General features: G+C 37.4%; 1 protein-coding gene across 2 annotated transcripts in view; it reads left to right on the top strand.

Moving 5' to 3' along the window:
• NAB1 (NGFI-A binding protein 1) overlaps positions 1 to 23,235 on the top strand; it is a 43,480-nt gene extending 20,245 nt beyond the window's left edge. The window contains exons 3-8 of one of the 2 annotated variants that reach the window (XM_047872532.1): positions 913 to 1,046; positions 3,518 to 3,569; positions 14,804 to 14,893; positions 16,544 to 16,703; positions 18,681 to 18,794; positions 20,707 to 23,235. In XM_047872532.1, the coding sequence (XP_047728488.1) occupies positions 913 to 1,046; positions 3,518 to 3,569; positions 14,804 to 14,893; positions 16,544 to 16,703; positions 18,681 to 18,794; positions 20,707 to 20,795 (639 nt within the window). In that variant the 3' untranslated portion in view covers positions 20,796 to 23,235. Of the gene's footprint in view, positions 1 to 912; positions 1,047 to 3,517; positions 3,570 to 14,803; positions 14,894 to 16,540; positions 16,704 to 18,680; positions 18,795 to 20,706 lie in introns of both variants that reach the window. The other variant, XM_047872531.1, reaches the window with a different exon arrangement.
• The last annotated feature ends 1,980 nt before the right edge of the window (positions 23,236 to 25,215 follow it).

The following is a 25,215-nucleotide window of genomic DNA, read 5'->3' as shown; positions in this document are numbered from 1 at the left end:
AGATTTTACATGCCCAAAGTCCTACAGATGCTAAGTGATGGAGCAAGACTCCTCTCAGATCTGTCTGCCATCAAATCCCATTCTCATCTTGCCATCAGTCATGTGTGGAACCAGCATGTTTCTTGCTTTTTAAAAAAGTGTGATATACCTCTTCGCAGTTCCCTCCATCAATTTAAGTTGGTAAAATTGTGTGAAAAAAACTTTTTCTGATTTATGAAAAAATTAATAGGTTTTGAATTTAAAAGGTAACATTTGCTACTTTAAATTTCATTACAGAATGTTTTGTCAGGTAGCAACTCTGTATTGGCATTATTTAACACTTTGATGAAAAAGTAGAATTCGATGAATTTTAGAGAATTACTGACTCCAAGACAGTGATTTTCCTTTTTGGCCCTAATTTGTGATAACTCTGGTACTAAGTGATTTGATAAATATTTAACTCCAGTCATCTAATTTTTATTCCTTTCTAAGAATTTTCATATCCGTTCACTTTGAAAAATAGGTCAGACCATGTATACTCATTTTTAGTTAGGGGAATGTTATCACCAAATCATATCCTATCCCCTGGCTTTTCATAAAAATGAGATACAGAACATTTTTTACTTTTTATTTTATTTTGCTTACTTTCTATAAATTCTCATACCTAAACAGAAGTATTTTAAGCATATAAATACCTAAAACCAAGATGACTATTTTGATTAATTTGAGTCCTGAGAGATGGTAGATGATGTGATTTTCCTGTGAAATTAGGCATTAGGACTAATAAGGAATAAAGAAAGGCCCATCCTGATTTTTATAAATTACGATCTCATTATATAATGACCTGACATTTTTATATCCTTAAGTGAAGCATTTTTCACACTGGTGAAATGAGGGTGTTTATAACTTTTAAACTTGGTTTTGGATCCACAGCTCACTGTTAATGAAGCGGCTGCTCAGCTCTGTGTGAAGGATAACGCCCTGCTGACGAGAAGAGATGAACTATTTGCCCTGGCTAGGCAGATTTCTCGAGAAGTCACCTACAAATATACCTACAGAACCACCAAGTAAGTGTCTAACTAATTGGCAATATTTTTACATTGCTTTATGGGAGTAGGACATTTTTCCAGACATTGCTAAAGTGGTTTTTCTTGTTTTGTTTAAATCCTCTTTTGTCTTTCTTTTGAAAGGCAGTTCCCTAGTATTACAGCATCGTTCTGGTAGTGGTTTTAGACGTTCTTCGCACACAGATGCTTTGGTTTTGAGTGTGAGGATGGGATTTAGTCAGTCAGCATGTGTAGGCTTTTTTGTATACTCACTTACCATATGAACTTGTTGAACTCTCTGAGGAAGCAAAGGGGTTCCTTTTGCTGCAGGGTGTTTGCAAGCTAATGAGATTAGCAGAATAGATAAAAAAGACTCCATTGATGAGTATTTAAGGGAAAATTGAAAGATACCAGATGATGTGGAATATGGACATGTAAAATATGGAAGTGCAATATGGAATATTTGAAATAAAAAACTTACTTGTTGAAAAGCAGTGTGGCTTTAAAATTTGATATAAATATCTTATTCCTCTTATCTCATCCTCACTTAAACCCGAAGCAAAATGGTTGTAGTACCATTTTGATTGTATTCTTCGGTTCCACATGGACCCTAACTTCTCGTTCACCATCAGTTGTGTGTGCGACTGCTTCTCTGAGGAGATGCCAATGACCACTGGCATTGGAGTAATTGAATGTGTATTCAGAAACCACATCCTGAGCACCCTCCCCGGCCCTAATAAATCACAGTTTCTGGATGGAACCTTGGAATCCACATTTTCACAAGTATCTCAGATTATTCTGGTGCCTGCTCCAGATTGAAAAACCACTGTTGTAGGCATTTGCTGTCATTGTCATGATTTCCCCCTAGCTCCTAGCAGCCTCATTTGCTACCCTGCCTAAAGAAAGATCCCACATGTTTACAAACTGACACAAAGTAAAATTCTGCAGACTAAATGAACAAGCTAATCAAGAGCTGATTCAGTGATATATTTATTTTTTTCACTGTATTCTACAAAATTTCTGACTGCTTAATTTAATTTTTTTAATGTTTATTTTTGAGAGAGAGACTGAGCACGAGTCGGGGGAGGAGCAGAGAGAGAGAGGGAGACACAGAATCCAAAGGAGGCTCCAGGCTCTGAGCTGTCAGCACAGAGCCCGACTGAACCCATGAACCTCAAGATCATGGCCTGAGCCGAAGTCGGATGCTTAACTGACTGAGCCACCCAGGCGCCTCTCTGATTGCTTTATTTAAATGATTTGCTTTAATCAGAGTAATACATATACAGGATTTAGGGAGTCATGCAGTACACAGGGCTTATGATGAAACTCAGCGTTTCTCTGCTCCACGCCTTCCCCCTTCTGAGTACCACATCACATCTTAGAGGCAGCTGCTTTCAACAGTTTTTAGCTATTTCTTGTAGTATGTACATTTATATGTTTTTTAACTTAAATATATTTTTAAATATATAAGACTTTTACATCATGTGAAAGTCAAAACTATGTGAATATGTAATATAAAAAAGTTGCACTCTGGTTCTTGTCTTTTTACCCTCTTCCTCTCCTCAGTGTGTAAATGGTTTTATTAGGTTTTTTTTCAGCTTTCTAGTGTATGTTTATGCACTTGCAAACAAATATATTTTCTCATTTTTACCTTTTTTCCAAAAAACAATAGGCAGCATATATTTACATTATTCTATATCTTGCTTTTAACATATCTTGGAGATCTTGTCGTGTTAGTACGTACACATCTAGCATTATTTTTTGCATCTGCATGGTATTGCATTGTGTGGATATACCATGATTTATTTAACCAGTCCCCTATTGATGGATACTGGAGTTATTTCTAGTCTTTTATCATTATAAATAGCACCATAATAGATAACATCATACGTATTTTGTTGGTTCTGAGATATACTTTTTTTTTTTTTTTTACATTTTAACATCTTTATTTTGAGGGATAACTTAGAATTGATGGCTTATTGTAGTTTAAGTGGCCATAGTATTTCAAATATTTGTAGGTACCTTTGGGAGATTTCCCAGAAGAGGGATCTGTAGGTCAAGGGAAAATGCCTCTGTAGTTTCAATAGATAGACAAAATGTATTTTAATCTTATGTAGCCTTAAGCATTCATCTTAAAGAGCCACTGGTCATTTTATCCTGAAGTGTTTCTACTGATTCATAAAAGGATATCATGCAGTGTAAACCTCCTTGATTTTTTTTTCTTTTTCATTATGTGATCATTACATATTTATTAAGTAATTTCTTTGTGGGTAGTTCTTAGGTAGTGGCCTTTTAAAGTGTATAAGTGTGTCTGCGTATTTTTCTAATTTTATTTAGAAGTGATAAAAAGTCTCTTCTTTATTATGTCCATGTTCACTATGAATCTCTTACTTCCAGTGTAAAGGTTCCAGTGGTATATGTTTTGGTGGAAGTTTATAGATTGAGATGTCTTCAGGATAAAATTTTTTACCTTCTCAAGTTTTTCTCTTCAGGTCAAAATGTGGAGAAAGAGATGAATTATCTCCGAAGAGAATTAAAGTGGAGGTAAGATTATGCGTTATATATTTTCATGCTAATAATGTTTATTTACTAATTCAAACCAAAAAAAAGGATATTCCATGAACAAGTGAAAAATGTGAATTTTGGAATCTTTAAAACAATATAGAATTTTGTTGCTTTGAAGTATCTAATTTGAACTAGGAAACTGAAGAAATTCTTAGAAAACAATGATGAGATTGATGTCCAGTCATTTTATTACAGCTTGATATGTCGGCGGGTGTTGCTTATAGATTTAAAACTCTCCTGGTTACATGATTTCTTTCTTTTTTTTTTTTTTTTAACTTTATCTATTTTTTTTTTTTAATTTTTTTTTTTCAACGTTTATTTATTTTTGGGACAGAGAGAGACAGAGCATGAATGGGGGAGGGGCAGAGAGAGAGGGAGACACAGAATCAGAAACAGGCTCCAGGCTCTGAGCCATCAGCCCAGAGCCTGACGTGGGGCTCGAACTCCCGGACCTCGAGATCGTGACCTGGCTGAAGTCGGACGCTTAACCGACTGCGCCACCCAGGCGCCCCCATCTATCTATTTTTTTGAGAGAGAGAGAGCACAAGCAGGGGAGGGGCAGAGAGAAGGAGAGACAGAATCCAAACCAGTCTCTGCACCATCAGCGCAGAGCTCAATGTGGGGCTCGAAGTCACAAACTGTGAGATCATGACCTGAGCCACAATCAAGAGTCGGACACTTAACCAACTGAACCACCCAGGGGCTCCAAATGATTTCTTTTATAATCTTATTTACATCATTTAGTCATCTTATCAAATACATTTAGAGGAGCCAAGGTTTATTTATATTAACAATCTGAGAGAAATGACAATTTAGTAGCTGCAAGTAATGGAGACTTGCCTATAATTAAGCCTCTTAGAGGATTGTGGTTGAGGCTGTCCCTTCAGATTTTAGGCTTGCAAGAGGTAAGGTGGGAGTTGAGCAAGAAAAACGAGCTTTTGTTAGGGCTATCAGAACTATAGAATGGTTTCAAAACCACTGTTCCTTAATTTGGAATAAATACTTTTTAAAGGCCAGTCTGAAGCAGAGTAGAAATTTGAAGTCAGAGAGCTCCTTCCTTTTTTTCTTGGGCAGGGGATTGACAAGGGGGGGAGGGGAGGGGGTCATTAATTCTCTTAGCCATCCATTATTTAATTTCAAGTTCAAACAAATAAACTATGTTTGACTATCCTAAATTCTCTCATTTTAACTAAGCATCTGTTTGGACTAATCTTTCAGCCATACCAAAGCCATAGTTATCTTTTAAAAACATAAATCCTGGGGCACCTGGGTGGCTCGGTTGAGCATCCAACTTTGGCTAGGATCATGATCTCACGGTTAGTGAGTTTGACCCCCACATCAGGTTCACTGCTGACAGTGTAGAGACTGCTTCTGATCCTCTGTCCCCCTCTCCCCTGCTTGTGCTCTGTCAAAAATAAAAAAATAACAAAAATTAAAAAAAAAAACAATTACAAAAGAAAAAAAGAAAGAAACAAACAAACATAAATCCCTTCCTTGCTTAAATCTTTCCAGGGCTTTCTACTGTACCTAGAATAAAATCTACACTTTTTCCTGAGGCATCTAAGATCCTCTATGATCTGACTCTAACTTTGTATCTCTGGCCTCATCTGCTACCACACTTCCCCATTCTTACTGTGTCCCAGCTACACTGACCCACTTTCTGTTGCTGAAACATGCCAAGCTCATTTGTGCCTCATCACTCGCTGTTTGTTCCCCTACCTAGATCTTTAGCTCTTCACCTGGCTTTAGCTCATAGCTGAGAATTTGCTCTGACATACCTGCTTCCCTTTCTAAAAGGGCACCTTTACCTCAAAATCACATTCAGGCTCATTTTCCTGGTTTGTTTGTTTTCATAGCACTTACTGGTACCTGAAACTATTATGTATTTATTTTTATTATCAGTCTTCCCCATTAGATGAGAGTACAGCTCTTATCTGTCCACTACTTTATACTCAGATTTTATAATAGTGCCTTGCACTTAATAGGCACTTAATAAAATCTGTTAGATGAAATAATGAATGGCCATGGTTAAGCATCTTTGATTTCTTAAAAACTTTAGCCTAAAGCAGTGGTTCTTGAAGAAGGGAAGAATTTAAAACGTTGTGTTTATATTTGTAATCAACCTCTTATTAGGTCTTGAGTAATGTTTAAGATGGGTTAGCTTCAGATACTATACAAAAAAAATTGTTCAAATGATCCAAAAGTTAACAAACCTATACAATTTTTAATTTTATTTGAGAGAGAGAACATGCAAGTGGGGTAGAGGGACAGAAGGAGTATTGTATAATATATAGGACTTTTCATCAAGTATTAATGCTTTGTCTAGATCTACTTTCTATGTGGCTACTGCGAAGGGGAGAGTTTCTGGCATGAGGAGAGATTAAGGGAGGCTCTGTTGAGTAGATAGCTGTTTGAGCTGGTTTATTTTATTTAAAAAAAATTTTTTTAATCTTTATTTACTTCTGAGAAAGAGAGAGAGTGTGAGCGGAGGAGGAACAGAGAGAGAGGGAGACACAGAATCCAAAGCAGGCTCCAGGCTCCGAGCTTTCAGCACAGGGCCCGATGCGGGGTTCGAACCCATGAACCGCGAGTTCATGACCTGAAGTTGGACGCTCAGCCAACCAACTGAGCCACCTAGGGCTGGGTTTTAAAATAAGGGTAGGATTTCAGAAGGTAAAGATGTGGGGTGGAGGGTAGAGGGGCATCACAAAGGTAGTCTATCTAGCATGGGCAAAGACACAGAGGAGAAAATCCTGTGCATTTTTAGAGAACAGTGAGAACAGTTTGTTCAGAATATATGACTGACACCAAGGACTTCATAAGTACAACTAGAAAGATTTTAGAATTCTTTGAACATAGTGTTTCTTATTTCATTTGAATTACTAATTCTCTATTAAAAGAATATACTATAAAGATAACCTTAGCACATTGTAAATTATAGCAGATTACTAATTACTAGGTCCATATGAATGAGAATTTAGTCTTTAATTTTCATGTTTCTGAAATCCTTGACAGTAACCAATTGGCATACATGCCAAGTTGCTGACTTCTTTTCATTTTAAAAAGATAATTAAGAAAAAAATTTTTAAGCTTATTTATTTTTCTTGAGAGAGAGGGAGAAGAGTGCATGAGCAGGGGAGGGGCAGAGAGAGAGGAAGAGAGAATCCCAAGCAGGTTCTGCACTGTCAGCACAGAGCCTGCCTGCCCAACACAGGGCTTAAAGTAAGGATCCTTGAGACCATGACCTGAGCCAAAACCAAGAGTTGGACGCTCACCCAACTGAGCTACCCAGACACCCCTTAAAAAAGATAATTTTTATAATGAACAAAAAGAAATGTAATGTCAGTAGATAAAATAGAAATGACATCACAAATAGACACGTAAGGGAAAAAAAATTTCTTGCGTGCCATTATCAGTGCATTAGGATAAACTAACGAAACTAAACGAAAGTGTTTTCTTGTTGCTGAATTATGTAATTTCCTGAACTGTTTGTGAAGGATTGGCTAGAAGTTTTAAAATCCTTATCTGATATTTTTCCTCTTATTATGTAGTGAGTTGTTCCCTTTTAAAGATTTTTTTTTAATATAAAATTTATTGTCAAATTGGTTTCCATACAACACCCAGTGCTCATCCCAACCGGTGCCCTCCTCAATGCCCATCACCCACCCTCCCCTCCCTCCCACCCTAAAGATATTTTGTAATGGTAGTTTTGAGAGTGTGAGCCAGTGCGAGTGGGGAAGGGTCAGAGAGAGAGAGAGAGAGAGAGAAAGGGAATCCCAAGCAGGCTTCTTGCTGTCAGGATGGAGCCCGGCTCTGGGTTCTATCTCAGGAACTGGGAGATCCTGACCCGAGCTGAAATCAAGAGTCAGACTTGCAACAGACTGAGCCACCCAAGCACCCCAGTTTTTCCCCTTGAAGGATAGTTAGCTATTTATTTGATTGTTTTTGTTTAATACAGGATACGTATTGTAGTAAAAGTACTCAGCATAATCTGTTGTCCTTAAGTAGCACTCCTTTCTACAGGGAAAGTTTGACATTAAAAAACCTAGAGATTTTAGGGGCGCCTGAGTGGCTCAGTTAGTTGAGCATCTGACTCTTGATTTCAGCTCAGGTCATGATCCAGGGTCATGGCATGGAGCCCCGGGTCAGGCCACCCCACACTGAGTGTGGAGCCTGCTTAAGATTCTCTCTCTCCTTCTGTCCCTCTACCCCACTTGCATGTTCTCTCTCTCAAATAAAATTAAAAAAAAAAAACAACATAAAGATCTTGAACTTTCTTTCTGTAATTCCTAGAATAATGAAGTGGACACAGAGGAAAAAGGTTGCTAGCTTGGGGAGGCCTTAGGGTAACTCAGTGGAGCCTCTAGGGAAGGCACCTCTTCAACCCTGTAGGTTAGTAAGCAAGGCTTGGGAATATTTCTCCTGTCAAGGCTAGATGAATAACTTGTCCACCTGGAATACAACCCTTTGTGTAAATCCACTTTCAGCTAAAATAAAAATGAATTATGTTTATTCTTTCCTTTTTCATCAGAAACCCCAAACCTAATTTCTGGGACACTTGGAAAAATAACTGCTTTTTCCTGAATGTATTGTATGCCTGTCCCTGCTAGGCATTTGAAATTCATGATCACAAACCTTCCTGTCTCTCATTATATGGAGGCTTTATGATTTCTGTGTATAGCCAAGGAGACACCCATGAAGTCTCAGGAGCCTGCTCAAGTTGCCACATTGCTATCTAGTGGCAGAGCCAGGGCTCCTAATCTAGGTCTGACTCCTAAACTGCAAAGCAGAACTACCTTCCTGGGTGCTCATGAACCTTGGCTATAAAAACACTGTTAGAATTATACCTTTTCTCCTGCTAGTCTGGTATGAAAAGCCAAGCGTGTATAGCAACTGAAGTCTTTGAAGAAAGGGGAAAGGGTGGCAGTTACCATTTTCTGTTTCAAGGAAGCTTATCCGAACAATTAAGTTTTGAGTAGAAAATTTAACAACATAAATTACAAAATGTATTTAAATATAAGACGTTACCATTTGTCAAACTAAATGCTTAGCATGAGGAAAAGCACTGTCTTTGGAAGGAGGTTAAACCGAGTAAATCAAGAAAAATTAGCTTGATTTACGTATACTGTACCTATGACAGTGTGTTTAAGACAGCTTGACAACTAAAGGAGGTGAAAAACCAACAGCCAAAATCCCTGGCACTCATATCTTTCCCTCATTTTTAAAAAATATTAATTAGGGGCACCTGGGTGGCTCAGTCGGTTAGGTGTCTGACTTTGGCTCAGGTCATGATCTCACAGTTCGTGGGTTCGAGCCCAGCGTCGGGCTCTGGGCTGACAGCTCAGGGCCTGGAGCCTGCCTTGGATTCTGTGTCTCCCCCTCTCTCTACCCCTCCCCTGCTCACACTGTGTCTCTCTCTCAAAATAAAGATTAAAAAAAATTTTTTTTAAATATTAATTAAAATAGATTTCAGTTGATAGCCTTTCTTTTTCATTAAGAACATAACATGTTCTCAGAACAAACCCTGTCATTACCTTCAGTGTCGTAAGTAGTGTCTTGGAAGAGAGGAAGGATATGGTGGTTACTGTTCCAATCTCATCTGTAAGTTTTCTTCGTTCACTGACATTGCTGGAAACTAGGGAGAGAGATGGGAGGTGACAGCATTCTTGATCCTGTGTGGGCTGGGAGTGCCAAGCAATCAGAGATAACTGCATGAAAGAAATGCAGTTTGTTAATAGAGTCCAGAAAGTCAGAGAATTGGGGTTTTGAAGAAGAAAGACTTAGAGGAAACATCTGCTAGCAGTTCCAGGGGGGTGGGGGTGGGAGAGGGAGGCAGGGGGAGGGAAGAGGGTCAGAACATCCACCTACGCTGTTACCAAGCTATTGAGAGAAAGCTGGTCTAATTTGATGTAGACTCTTCCCCTCTGGATCAGAAAAACAGAAGCATTACAATCTGCTATTCATATAGAAAGTGTGAGTAGAAAAAAAAAAGGAAAATGCACGTGTGAGGCTGAGAACATCTGTTGGAACAAGTCATTTTAAAGACAGCTAAGCAGTGGCTTTAAAGCTTGCCGGTATTTGGTGGGAAAGTTGAGGAGGAATGGGGGTGGAGACCAATGGGATGAGAGTAATTAGGTCACGAACAGCATCCCACCCTGTGTCTTTTATTTTCTCAGTGCTCAGAATCAGAGTCTCACCAGTAAGGGAACACTGTGATTAATGGCAGCAGCCAAGAATATGACATGAAGATAAATTGCTCATAGCGTGGTACAGCTGGTTCTTGGGAAAAAAGCTTGAGAGACATATAACAAAAGTCCTGCACCAAACATAATATGAAAGACACCAGTTTCTTGGGAATGTTCTCACTTTTATTTCTAAGCCACATATTTTGGGTACCTGAAACCTAGATCATGTAGTGATAGCTCCTCAGTCCTGTATTTTTCCATAAAGAACTATCAAAGACTGTGGGAGAAAATCAGAATGACTAACGTCTTCATTACAGAGACAGACCACTCATTACTTGGATATTGTTGTTTATTGCTTATTGCATGTTTTTACATCTCTTTATTAATGAAGGAGCAGTGTCCATTTCCCAAAAACTTGCGCATACATGTAGAGTTTGAAGTTACCCCTTCCAGCTTTTCCAAATTCTCATGGTTGAATAATCCTGACAGTGTTGCCACTGTATGTTTGTATAGCAATGTGGGCTTTTCCAAGAGTCACTGTTTGCATTACTTCATGGAATCCCCACAAATCTCCACTGGGCAGATAAAGCAGATGGTTTAAATCTCCATTGAACAATAATGAAGTTAACTTTCCTACCTGGGATCACACATCTAGTTCTTAACATAAGAAGACTAGATCACTCTTTCTTCTGTGAGTTCCTTTAAAAATACCGGAATATAGGCGATTCTGGCCTGGGCACACCCCACCCAGGGCTTGTTGAGAAGCTGGAATTCTCTAGTGTGGTTATCCAACCTGACTCTTGCCCCAAGTTCACAACTCCGTGAACCTGCCTTGCAAACTTACCTGCACAGAGGTCTCCAGAGGGTAAGATGTAGCCTGTCCCCTACTGAATTCATCAACCTTCTGCTCCCTCCCAAGCCTCCTTCTTGGTGCTGAATTCATTACTTTAGAGAATGTTACCACCGAACTCCTGGTTGCCAAAGCCATATCTTAGGAATTCGTGTGTTTCTCTGTTGTAAGGCCACTATTCTCTGTCTTGGTCACAGCCTTCTAACCAGTCTCCCTACCACCATCCTTGCCCCCCCAGTACATTGCCCCCATCACATTCAGATTGGACTTTCAGAAACACAGATCGGGTTCATTTTCTCCCTGAGAGCTATGTTTCTCCCTGAGCTATGTTAAATATTCTCCAGCCTCTCAAGTGTGTCCTCCTGTTCTTTTTGCCTCCAGGCTTTTATATAAGCTGCTCTCTTTCCCTAGAGCCTTCTCTTCTTTCAAGTCTCAGCCTAGATGTCATGCCTTCTGGGAAGCCTTCCCTGACGGCGTCTGTGCTCAGGATCTCTTCGTCCTTGCCTTCTCTAGACTGTTTGCTAGAAGGGCAGGAGGCATGGAGTCCAGGCATCGAGTACCGAGTCTAGAACCTATTATGCAAACGAGATTTTGTATGAATGAACAAACAAGTATTTCCAGATTTCCACTGTTCTTTCCACTAGAACAGTTCCCTTCCAGTATGGTCAATATTGTCCTGCTGGTTTTAGTGTTAAAAACCCAAGATGTCTAGTATGTAAGTAATCTCTGAGCTGCCTATGCTATATCATAGAAATGCAGTAAGTCACTTAACAGCGTGTTCTCTGTTTTACTGTGGTTAAATCTGGTAGCTTTTAATTTTTTTTTTTCAACGTTTATTTATTTTTGGGACAGAGAGAGACAGAGCATGAACAGGGGAGGGGCAGAGAGAGAGGGAGACACAGAATCGGAAACAGGCGCCAGGCTCTGAGCCATCAGCCCAGAGCCTGACGCGGGGCTCGAACTCATGGACCGCGAGATCGTGACCTGGCTGAAGTCGGCCCCTTAACCGACTGCGCCACCCAGGCGCCCCATAATCCGGTAGCTTTTAAAGGGAACTTAATAAATATCAGTAGCAGACATTTGTTGGGTAATGTCTGTGTGCCAAACATTGTGCTAAGTGTTCTTTATCAATTTTTGCTTAAAATGGTTCTAGGGGCACCTGGGTGGCTCGGTCGGTTAAGCGTCCGACTTCAGCTCAGGTCATGATCTCACGGTCCTTGAGTTCGAGCCCCGCGTCGGGCTCTGTGCTGACAGCTCAGAGCCTGGAGCTTGTTTCAGATTCTGTGTCTCCCTCTCTCTCTGCCCCTCCCCTGTTCATGCTCTGTCTCTCTGCCTCAAAAATAAATAAACGTTAAAAAAAAAAATGGTTCTAAAGTTAGCAGAGTAGACAGAGTAGACAGAAACATGAAATGGTCTGTCCAGTATCACAGCAAATAAGTAGTACAATTGGATTTGGAACTCAGTATAAATCAGAGGGTTAAACCCGTTCAGCTTATGAAAATCCAAGAGATGTGCCTCTGTTTATTGTTAGGAGTTTCTTAAGTATGTAAGTCTAGGACTTTCTTGTTTGAGCATAGGCTTTGAAGCCAATGTCCATAGCTGTAAAATGAGAGAAACCCAGGGTTGTTTGTGGTGGGGATTAAATGAGATAATATATGTCAAATGATAGTTGGGAATTGGTGGTACATGGTAGTCACCTGGAAAATGATAGCTTCTCTTTTCCAAGTCTTCTACTACCTTACCTTGTTGAACTTCAGAACTTAAAGGAGAGATCGCTAAAAAGAGAAAGTTAGATTTTTAGGTCTAAATAAGTTCTTAGAGAAAAACTGAATGGCTAAAAAAGTGTACTTTTGATTTAGACTTAGATTATATACACTTGCATAAAGTTCATTCTGGCTCCGTTAATGATTATATTCCATACATTCTTCTGAGCCAAGTGTCTTTGGTCTTGTAGGGGCCTAGACAGGAAGCTTTTTTCAATACTAAAAAAATTCTACGGTGCCTGGGTGGCTCGTCGGTTAAGCGTCCTACTCTTGATTTTGGCTCAAGTCATGGTCTCACAGTTGTGAGATTGAGCCCCACATTGGGCTCCACGCAGAGTGTGGAGCCTGCTTGGCATTCCCTCTCTGTCTCTGTCTCTCTCTCTCTCTCTCTCTTTCTCTCTGTCTCTCTACCTGGGCCCCTGCCCTGCTCACATTCTCTCTCTTTCTCTCAAAATAAATAAATAACTATTAAAAAATAAAAATGTTGATTATATGTTTACCCACCATAGAGCTACATGAGATTATCTCAAGATGTCAAATTTATTTGCTTCTGACTCTTTCATTTCATGTCTTTGAATTTTAAAATAGTAAATTACTGCTTAAGAAAAGAAGTTTGGGGGGCGCCTGGGTGGCGCAGTCGGTTAAGCGTCCGACTTCAGCCAGGTCATGATCTCGCGGTCCGTGAGTTCGAGCCCCGCGTCAGGCTCTGGGCTGATGGCTCAGAGCCTGGAGCCTGTTTCCGATTCTGTGTCTCCCTCTCTCTCTGCCCCTCCCCCGTTCATGCTCTGTCTCTCTCTGTCCCAAAAATAAATAAACGTTGAAAAAAAAAAATAAATAAAAAAAGAAAAGAAGTTTGGTAGATGAAATCTTTGAAAACATGAGTTCTGCAGTGGAAAAATAAGACCTTGTTGGGGAAAAACTTTTGAATCCGTATCTCTTATTTCAAATAAGATAAAATATTTTGTTATTATCACATCTCTTTCTGCTGTTATTATAAGAACTTTGGTTTTTAATGATTTACCCTTTGTTACACAAATATATAGTTCATGAAACAAGGGGAGAAATGTTTTGGAAGTCAATGACCATTTCTGTGAAGAGTCCTTTAGTAGTTTTTAGTAAGGTTACTAAAACCATGCTGTCATGATATTTGTAGATAACAATTTCATGTGGAGCAATAAATTACCAAAAAACCCACAAAATAACTGAGAAAAGTAGTAGATTGACACTTTTATATATACATAAAGTGGACAGTGGTAATAATTTAAGTTGGTATATTGTCCAGGAGTAGAGTGCCCGAGGTAGGCTCTGTTTTATGTAAGAATTAAGTATGCATTGATACACTTATTTAGCAGTGATTACATGCTGAAGGCAGTATCTCATTTGCTCCTCACAACAACCCTAACAGATAGTTGCTCTTATCTTTATTTTTCATATGAGGAAACTAACCTTCTGAAAGATTAAATTACTCATCCAGTGTTAAGTGGTAGAATTGGAACTTGAGTGCAGGTGTTGAGAATTCAAATCCCCATTGCCTCTTATATGAAATGCTAAAGGAGAAATCACAAGTCAACATGGAAGAATTCTGAAATTCCGGTCGGGATTATTGGGTAGCACTTCGAAGGAAATTTACACTGGTTCTTTACAACATTACATATAACAAAATAAAATCCTGATGGACTAGAGAGTTAAATTTAAAAAACAAAGCAAACAAGATAAAGCTTTAGAAAAACTGGAGGGTAGAGTTGAGTATTTATCAAATCTGTAAAGCAGAGTGCCTTTCTGAAGTTTATAGTGATAGAAGAATTTACAAAATAAATGTATACACAACTACAGTAGATAAAATGTAATAAAAATTTTTGAATATTGATAACAAAATGCAAACTGGCAAAAATTAAGAAGCCAACACCGCCCAGTGCTGGCAAAAAAAACTTATGGTAAGATTAACCAGTGAAGGCCCTTGGGTAGAGGATGTGAAAGAAAAATGTTCATAAAAATGTCCATCCCTTTGCTGTAATTGTACTTCTGCAATCTATTGTATCGGAAAATCTAAGCTATGGAAAATGCTATTTCCATGAAAATATTTTTGTGGTGGTTTTCAAACCAAAAATAAGAAAAAGAAAAGAATGTCCAGTATGAAGATAGTGAATATTACTAGTTGAACCACTAGATGAAATGCTATGTGAAATGTATAAACATATAAATCTTTTTCTCTTTTTCATTTGTATTTTTACTGATGTTACAGCTGTAGAAATAAAGTTCGTACCATAAAAGTCTGAAGTGAAGTATTATACATTAAAATTGTAATCATGATTACTTGAACTGTAGGATTAAAGCTGTTTACTTGGCCCTGTCTTCCCAGTTCTGATATTTTATTTACAAACTCCAACTAAAAAGGACTTATGCTTTGGCCCATAGGATGGATTTCCAGATTTCCAGGATTCTGTGCAGACACTCTTCCAGCAGGCTAAAGCTAAGAGTGAAGAACTTGCTGCTCTTAACTCACAGGTAACGTAAACCACCAGTTAACATTTCCTAATAATGTCTGTCGATGAACAATAAATGGCTGCTTCGGCTAGCTTCAGTTTTAAGCATCCAGGGATTGGATTTCTTTCTGGTGGTTTTTTAAATGTCATCTGATCCACAGCTGTATCAACAAGATAGCAACAACAATGTAGTTTGATTTGGTTATGAGCAGAATCTGATAGAGTGATATTTATTCTTTGTAGTTTTGTAGGAAGAAAGACAGATTCTCTACCTAAGAAAACTCAATTTGGTACCAGGAAAACAGCCATGTTGACTATGGCTGTGTGTAATACAACCCTGAGATAAACTAGAACTCGTTCTCAACACAACATCAATTGCCATGGTAGCTATTGTTAAATCATTTCAATTCGTGTATGGTAAAAAAAATCCTTAATGTGTAGCTTCAGGTGCTTTTGCTATTGAGTTATTTTATTGTTGTATGTGAAAATTAACATTTAATTTAAATCTAATTTAACATTTCTAAAAGGCGTTAAAAGGTCTAATTTAACCTTTTAGAAAACACTGGAAGTTTTATTCCTGTTGATCTTCTGCCTAGTGACTGCTTTGGGTCAAATTCAGTAGTGCCAACTCTTGTTTTTGTCTTGTTCAGAGGATGAAAACTCCATTTCCTCCTTAGAAATCTTACTGAAGTTTTATCAATTAATAAGCTCGAGTGAATCGACATTACTGTTCCTTTTGATCTGGTTTATGTGCATTCAGAAAAATAGCATAAGCTTTTATCCCAGTCTCTGAATTAATATTTTTCACCTGTTGATTTTTACTACTGTGAATCAGGATTTTTCGTAACTAATTTTATATAGGAGCTTCCTTGTGCTACTGTTTCATATGGAATGGTAGTGATTCCTGTCTGCATTTTGATTATTACCTGCTTAGCAAAATACATAAATACAGTGTTTTCAGTGTCACATGTAAGTAACTTAAAGCAATACATAAAGAAGAAACTTACAAAACACACACAGAGATAATTTGTATGTCAGCCAACTTAATTGTGATTTTAAAGCATGTCTTTTTACGATTGGTTGGGAAATACCGCAGTCTCATTCCATGAGCAAGGTGAAGATTCTTGTTGGCACTCATGTTTTTCCTGCATAATTTGCATTGTTTGATTTTGGTGGGAGATGTATTTGTCTTGTTCTTCTAGACAGCCATTTTACACCTTTTCTCCCCCAAACATACTGTCATCATATCAGAGCATGTGTAGTGCCAGATCCTAAAATAAAAAATGCCAAGATGTCACCCTGCGTGTTAGAAGCAGATTATAGCAGATGTTGCTGTTGCTCTGAGGTTCCTTTTTAAAAAAAATATTTTAAAGGACTCAGTACTTTGGGAAACAAAGCTAAGGTTATTTTGCCTTTGAGCTGAAGTGGAATTCTCTTTCAAGGATGAGCAGGAAGGTTTTTTTTCTTTTGCACAAAATCCAACATTTTATGTTTTAACATGATGATATAGACATCTAAGCATATTTATGGAATGTGTATACCACATGAAGTGCGAACTAATTTAATGAATACTAAATATATTTGCTGGAGTCTGAAATTGGCATCTTTAAACCATTAAAACCATGTAGAATGTTTTAGTTACTGATTTTATTTTTGCTTTACTTACTAGCAGCCTGAAAAGGTGATGGCAAAGCAGATCGAGTTCCTTTGCGCCCCAGCTGGCTGTGAGAGACTGCAGCATGCTGAGAGAAGACTGTCCGCGGGGCTGTACAGGCAGACGTCGGAAGAGCACAGCCCTAACGGCCTGGCTGCTGACAGCTCTGACGGACAAGGTACCTCTCGAGAGTGGCCTGTGCTTCTAGCACAGTTGCTAGGTGCACATCAGAGAGAAACAAAAGTTTGCCTACTTTTAAATCTTAATATTTTAGAGAGATTATTTTATACATTCTGTCTAAAAATTAATTGGTAAATTGTCTCTTTTTTAAAAAGAAGGAATTCATCCTGCAAATGTAACTCGTAATTATCTTGGGGTTTTTTTTGTTTGTATGTTTGGTTTTTACCTTATTATCCCTAAACAGTAGCCGACACATGCATTTGCCATGTATTTTGTAAAGGGTGAGTGGGAATGGGAAATGTAAACATTACAGATCATTTCCCCCCAAGAAACTGATTCCATGGGAGACGTTTGTCATTTTTTAAAAGACCACAACTTCATACTTTTTTAGACTTCAAAAACAGATTTATCTATGAAATTTATAACATTTGGTTTCTAAGGGAATATGGTTAACTGCTTCTAAAGTACTGTGACGAGTGTTGAGATTTGTAGAGATAGTATACAAATGGAGAGACTTGAAGAAATTTTGTATTCTCTCAGGCTTTAGATTGGCCTACAGTCCCTATGAAAATATTTTGTGTGGTATGTTGGAGATTGTTCTCTTAGACACTTAGGTTTAGAAAGCTATGATTCATGAGTATTTTTATCATTTTAAAAATTATTTTCATTTTTTTGTATTCACACATGAAGAAAATCTCAAGTCATTGTCATTTACTCATAGTATTTCCTGGGTGCCGCCAGGCATCCTTCTGGGCACTGAAGATGCATTGGTGAAGTTAAGTCCCTGCTGGCTTGGAGCTTATGCTGCAGTGGAGGAAGATAATAACTAGTTTCAAATAGTGATATGTGTCTGAAGAAAAACAATAATTTTTGTAGGACCGTCTTTTTTGTTTTGTTCACATATTATTACAGTTTTCTAGAGAGTGGTTACTACTGTCAAAATACTAGATTTCTTTCTAAGTAACAGTACCATGTTTTTTGTTTTTTGTTTTTTGGTGGTTTTTTTTTTTTTTTTTTTTGGAGAGAGAGAGAGAGAGAGGGCGCAAGTGAGTGAGGGGGCAAAAAGAGAATCCCAGGAAGGGCAGAGAAAGAAAGAGAAGTGGGCTTCACCCGAAGAGGGGCTTGAACTCAAAACTGTGAGATCATGACCAGAGCCAAAGTCAGATGCTTAACAACTGAGCCACCCAGGTGCCCCAGTAACAATACCATCTTAATAAGCATTCGCCAAATGTAGAGTAAAATATGTCAGCTGATTTCAGAGTACTGGAGGAGAAGAACATTCTTCCTTTTTAAAATATTATGGAAACTTTATAGTTGAGGTCTTGTTTAACTTCTCTAAGTCATCCTTGACAGTTAAGACTCAAAAGGGTTAAGAAGCAAAAGCAAAATTAATGAAAGATTTGGTGACTCTTAATTTGTGAAACCAGGACAGTGCACTGTGGGGTAGCAGTCAGCTCTGTGTGATGGATTTAGGATTATGACAGAGAATAGGATTTGGTGCATTAAGCATTCTTACCATATCTGTGCTAATTCTGTCTTCATGGATTTACCATAGACTTTGTTGTTAACAGGAAGTTGCTTGAAGCCTTCTCTGTCTCTAGTGTTATTATATAGTGAATGACATGTCTTGGTAAATAAAATGGTTGCACTGCTAAGAAAATGCCTTACTCGGGGGATGTATTACATGCTAAAGCTGGAGTGCTTACTGGAAATCCCAGTCTTTTGTTTAGTTCATGTTTCAGTCTTAATGTCCCGGCAGATTCATAAACCTTGGAACTAGCATGAATTGCCATTTCCCTCTTAAGTTATCATTTAAGATATTTCTCTAACTCTTATTCAAATTGTTCAGTGCCTGTTGGCCTTCCTTACTTCTTTCCTAAGGAGTGTTCAGGCAATTTGTGAAAACTTATTTTTAAGAAAAACCACAAAGTGTTTTTAGTATTGTTCATGTTGCTTTTTTCCCCCTTTTCATTAGGAGAAAGACCTTTGAATCTCCGAATGCCTAATTTACAGAACAGACAACCCCATCATTTTGTGGTGGATGGAGAGCTGAGTAGACTTTATCCCAGTGAGGCAAAGTCCCAGTCAGGTAAGAATATGGGATATTATTAGAGTAACACTGGAATAAAATATCTTTAAATTCTGTTTTCCTGCCCTCCACTGTCATTCCCTACCCCCCCGCCCCGCCAAAAAAAAAAAAGGTCATTTACTAACAATGTTACTAGTCAGTTTTTCTCCTTTTGGAAATAATAGATTGCTCGAATAATAGCAAGTCTTTTGTTTGTTTGTATAAAGTAGGCTTGAATTCATGACCCTGGGATGCTTGACTTGGGATGCTTGACCCCGAGTCAGGGTCTTAACTGGCTGAGCCACTCAGGTGCCCCATTAGCCAATCTTTTTTAGAAAATGGTATTCCAGGGGCGCCTGGGTGGCGCAGTCGGTTAAGCGGCCGACTTCAGCCAGGTCACGATCTCGCGGTCCGTGAGTTCGAGCCGCGCATCGGGCTCTGGGCTGATGGCTCAGAGCCTGGAGCCTGTTTCCGATTCTGTGTCTCCCTCTCTCTCTGTCCCTCCCCTGTTCATGCTCTGTCTCTCTCTGTCCCAAAAATAAAATAAACGTTGAAAAAAAAATTTTTTTTTAAAAAGAAAATGGTATTCCAAAGAATTGACAGAAGCTTATGAAGGTTGATACTATTTTGATTAGCTATTACACGAATGGTTACTTTTATACAAGATTTAAAACCAAATAATACATGGCTGATTTATGTAATTACCTTTTTCCAGCCTTTCATAATGTGAAATTGAGGGATTACATGTTTCTTTTCATACTAAGAAAACCCTGTACACCAAGTCTAAACTTTTCTTACAGATGCATTTTGGGGGTGATATTTATATTTCAGAAGTAAACTGAACTCCATAAAGGAAAAGTTATTCCTTATTACTGTTAGATGTTTACCTATTTTCACCCAAGAAAAAGTGAGTTAGACACAGTATTAGAGAACAACACCATTTGAAAATATGTAGTATCACTCAGCCTTTGAGTTAAAGTAACTTCTCTTGAAGTCCGTTGCTTCATCTGTAAAACAAGTATCATTTCTACCGCATGGAGTTAATGAGTGTTCTACAGGTAGCATATATATAGAATTGTCTGGTTGATAGCATATATATATAGAATTGCCTGGCTGATAGGAATTCAGTAAATGGTAGCTACTGTTTTTATACTCTTGCTAAATTTAAAATCTACTTTTTCATAGAGAGTAAATTCATAAATTGAACTGCCTAATTTCGGATCAGCTATTCGTATTGGTTACATTTCTAGAATCCTTTTCAAAGTGTGTGCATATATATTTGTCTTTTAGTGCTAGTGCTTCCTATCAATGCTCTATGCTGTCATTCTCTGGTGTTTTTTGTGAGGTTGAAATAACTGCACACACCTGACTCTAGGAAATGGTTCCTTATGAAAGTAGTCTTCGTTCTTCTATCATGTGTCATGGCTGGAGATACTTTTAAAGATAGTTCTATGTTGAAATGTGGAAGATTTTTTTGTCTCTTTTTTTCATTGATAGTGATTAAATATTTTAGCCAGTAACTTTGTATACGTGTGACCCATTTTATTTCGCATATATTTTATCATGTTGAACCAAATGTTTAATAAAAATATGGTCTATTTGTTAAATGCTTTTTTGTGCCTTTCATCGTTTAACTCTCATGCCGCCCTATATAGATACTATCCCCATATTACAGATACTAAGGCTTAGAGAGGTGTGTACGTTGCTTGGAGATGTACACAGCTAGTAATTGGCAGAGATGGAATTTAAATCCAGAATCGAAGCTCTTAATCACAAACTCTATAAACATAAAATGTTTTTATGGAATTGCTGAATTACGAATAGTTGATACTGTTTGCTGTGGATTTTGGGGATTTGTTTCATATGTTTGAATTTGTTTTTTGTGATCCATTGATTTAAAGTATCGACACACCCTGTTTCCATTTTTATGCAGAAAGTCTTGGGATTTTAAAAGACTACCCTCACTCAGCTTTTACTTTAGAAAAGAAAGTCATCAAAACAGAGCCTGAAGATTCAAGATAGCTGTGATTCTCCCACTGTTCTCTGGAAATGGCATTCAGTTTAAGGATAATGCTCCATCATAGAAATAAGCCTTAATAACCAACGTTGCCTCATTCAGCTCAAACAGATTTCATAGCCAAAGCATAAGGATTGATACAGTAGTCTGTGGAAACCAGGAAGACAAAACAACAGCCACAAAAGAGAAAATTGAGAGAATGTTGCAATCTGTAACAGAAATATTGATCCATTCACATTCCTGTGTAAGTCATTTTACGTGGAAAAGCTTACAAATTAATATTGTAAGCATTCATTATTTAAGAATGTACAATGTATTTGTGTAATTTATAGAAGTAAAAGCTAGATGTGGAGACCTGTTTGGTCCAATAGATGTGGATACAGTTTATTTTACTTGAAATTTCACTGTCTACTTTTAAGTGTATTTAGCATAGATATTATTATTTGTTAGAGTTTAGATCTTTGCAGTCGTAAAGAAAGTTCAAGTGATGTAGTTATTGGCAAGGTTGCAATGACTTTGGAAAAATGGAAAGCAAATGGCTTAATTTAAACCAAGAAAAATATTGTGTATTTAATATTTGATAAAACTGATTTTAATAGGAAATGTGTCTTTTTTAGTAGTAAAATGTCACTTTTGCTGGCTTAATCAGGCACATTTATGCAATTAATAAATACTAAAGTAAGTTTAAAAATGGGCACTAGAGTAGCAAATCTCTTACTTAGTCGACTCAGATTGCATTATATCATTATATCGTAACAAAAATAGGAAGCTATTACTTGGACAGAGTATTTGAAACAAGTGAACTGATGTGTAAAAGCCTTGACTTAAACATTGTTATTTAAGAATGTGTTGAATAGATTAAGGCATAATAAGTTAACCCCAAATGTGATAAGGATGGTGACTAGTAAAAAGGCTATAATATAGAATATTATAGAGTAAGAACCATTTTATATCCAGAAATTCTTCTTTATGTCCTAGATAGAGTCTGAGAAAGTAGGTGGCTCTCCCTGGGGAATGTCTCACCACCCAGACCGTAACAAGTGTGGACAATCACTACATCCACATTTGCAGGCATAATTCTGGGACATTTAGTTGACACCTGTATTTGTTATTTATTTTACAATTTTGTGGACCTTTCATATTTGTGTCTGCAGTTTTTTTCTTAAAATTCATTTTAGCTTGAAAGTATGTTTTAATTTCTTCCCCCTAATTAGTGGGCTGTGTGCATATTTATGGGGGTGTGCTTAAATGTTAATAATGTACTTGCATACTTAGGAGAATTTCACATTGGAATCCATAGTTTAAAAAAACCAAATACTATTTCTACCAATTTACATTTTTTCTTTTGGTTTAAAAGAAGACATTTGACCGCTTTACCTACTTCCTCCAGATTCATCTAAACCCAGATATTGCTGACAACAGCATACTGAGTTGAATATGTGGGTTTTTTTGTTTTTAATTCTGCTCTAGGTCATAATTGTGTACAAAATACTCAGTTGTACTCTGTTATACTAAAATTCATCAGCCAAATGTTGGATGAAATGTTGGGACTATAGTCTCTGATCACTGTCACATATATAATTGCTTTTTCATTTTGATATGTAGAATAGCTTTACAGTAGAAACACCAGTAAACAACTTTTATACTATTGAAAGGCTCTTTCCCCTACCTAAATGTTTTAATTGTACCATAGTGTTTAGCCCACTGAAGAAGCTTTTTATGGACCTTGCAACTTCGTTGCTAGCGTGAGGTTGATTATTGTGGTGGTATTGTTCACTGTGTAGAAATAGTAGGAGTATGATTTAAATAGATTGTTCAGTTTTTAATATTAGCCATAGAACTGGTTAGTATCTCAGTAGTTTCATGAAACGTTTCCTGTATTCTAATCTATTTTGAGAAATTTTGTGGGTTTTTTTTTAATTGTCTTACAGTTCAAGTTTGTAGATTTTAATAAGCAACAATTTTTAAAGATGCGGTAATCTTCCAACTAATATTTATCCATCTTTCATGGCCCCACAAACTGCATCTTTAAATCCATAAATAAGTTTCCGTAAGTATCATACTTTCCTGGTCTTTCAAGCTTAGTGATAAGGGGGAAGCACAAGAAAAATTTCAGTAGAATACAGTTTTTATTTTGTAAACACTAATGTATTAAATTTGCTATACATTGAAGCAAATAATATATATTTTTATTTGAATTGTATATATGAATTGGATGTTATAATTAGTTGATTTTTTTCATTGTGTTGGAGGTATTTTCACTGAACAAGGTCAATTGGTTACCTCAGTATTACAGCCAATATAGTCCAAGGGACCATTTCTCCCCAAGTCTGTGTTGTGCTTTATTATGTGAAGTCTGCGTTTCTGTGACTCTTAAATCTGTTGGTGAGGTGGGACGAGTGCACTTGCTTCCTGTGGCAATAAAGATTTTCTGTGCCTCACACATTTATGTGTATAGAACTTTCTGCATAGCACTTTTCACAGTAGGTATTAGTAGCCTTCTCTGCCTCCCCTCTGTGATTTTTTGGGCTGGACTTGGGTGTTAGGAGCCAGGGCCAGGACTTCTCTCTTTAAGTCGAAACTAAATATCATTGTCTGCCTTCATTTCTAGAAACTAAATATTATTGTCTGCCTTCATTTCTAGAAAGTTACTTGGCAAACAGGTACTTAATTTGACTCTGTCGGGGATGGCGTTTGGTTTATATTGTTCTCACTTAAGAGAAGTTTACAAAGACGTTGTAAAAACTATCCACCATATCTAACCAACTAATAAATTAAAGGAGGAACATTAGGATTTAACATTTATGATACACTAATATTTATAAAGTGTTAATGTGATTTGGCCTCAGTGTTACAGCTAATTACATGATATTGAGCCAAACTGTGGTAGAGTATTAGCAAAAGCTTTGCAGTGAAGTTTTAATTGATGAGTTTGGTGGGTTAATAAAGAGCTTCATTGTGTCCCAACACTGTGCTAGATGGTAGGATGAGGGTGGAGGCCACAGAGGAAACCTAAGACATGATCCTTGCCCTTTGTGAATCCAATACCTAGTTGAATTGGAACTAATACCACTCAGATAAAAATACAGATTTTCATGCGTTACAGACTTGGGATGAATAAGGAGCTGACATTTATGTGTATTCTGTGTTTAGTAGGCATTATGGGAGTAGGCACTGCACAGGTGAAAGAAAGCATATTTAGTGATTGAGATGCAGAAGAGATCAACCACGACTAGAATAGTTAACAGAAGGCCATGAGATGTGATGAAAAGCCATAGCGGTTGTGCATTTCTCTTTGAGGCCACTTAAAAAAAAAATTATTAGGTTGTTTTTGTTGTTGTTGTTGTTGTTTTTTAAGTTGAATGCCAGTTACATCTGCTTGCCAGGATAGTAATTCTTTTAACCGGCCCACTGAACCTGTCAAAAGGCAGGGGGAAATTGTGTTTTTTTTTTTCTTGTCCTTAATTAGCAAAACCACCTGGGTAAAAGCTTTAGGACGCGGTGATTATGAGGCTACCAGCACCTAGTGTACCTTTACAATTATAGTTGGCGGTATTTAAGACTTAAAACCTAAATAAGCATGCAAGGAATTTTCTCACATACTTGGTTGCTCAAATGTTAAAAAGTATTATTGACACGATACCTCTTTTACTTGTATGCTTGTAACTTCACTTATTGCACTGAGACTTCAAAAGAAAATCAACCAACGTATTAACCTACTGAAATTGAGGAGGTCTGTCTCTTATAGGAAGTGAATTCGGTTAAGTAAACAGCTAAAGTTAGAGTTGAGTAAATGTTTTGTGTTTGTAACAGCTTAAAGCATATAACCAAATATGGTAGCTGCTATTTAACTAAAAACCACCTTATGGTCCAGCTGTGTGCCTGGGTGTTGTTTCAGGGAATCCAGGCTTATTTATTTATTATTATCCGTGGGTGTCCTCATAAATGAGATTCTCAAGTGGGCCTCCAAAATTAATAAAAGAATGAGCCAATGTTCAGAAATTTATTTTTATTGTAAACCCGTTTAATCTTAAAAACCCTACTGTTAACTATTTCCTTACTGACTCTGTAAGATGATTCTTATTTTACATAGAAGTGACCAAAAGCTAAATGCGAGGGCCAGAGTTTTTCTTACTTTTTGAGTATGCACTGGTTAAAGCTTTAAAACCTCTTCTCTTCCATTTCTACCAACCTTTGAAAAAAAATTTTTAATTACCTTGAAGGTCTTTTTATTTTTTTGTATGTGTGCAGAAAAAGCTAATCGGAAATTTATTTTTTAAGTTCCAACTTGCAAGTCTTTATCAGTGGAGAAATTTTTAACAAATCACTTTTAAGGGAACAATGAATAATGACTGGTTCTGCTTACAGAATTGGTTAACTAAGCTTCTTTCTTTCTTTATTCTTTCATATCCTCCCTGTCTTTTA

The sequence above is a fragment of the Prionailurus viverrinus genome, chromosome C1, assembly GCF_022837055.1.
Source record: "Prionailurus viverrinus isolate Anna chromosome C1, UM_Priviv_1.0, whole genome shotgun sequence".
Classification (NCBI taxonomy): Eukaryota; Metazoa; Chordata; class Mammalia; order Carnivora; family Felidae; genus Prionailurus; species Prionailurus viverrinus.
Note: the sequence above shows the minus strand (reverse complement) of the source record. Positions and strands in the feature narration are given on the sequence as shown.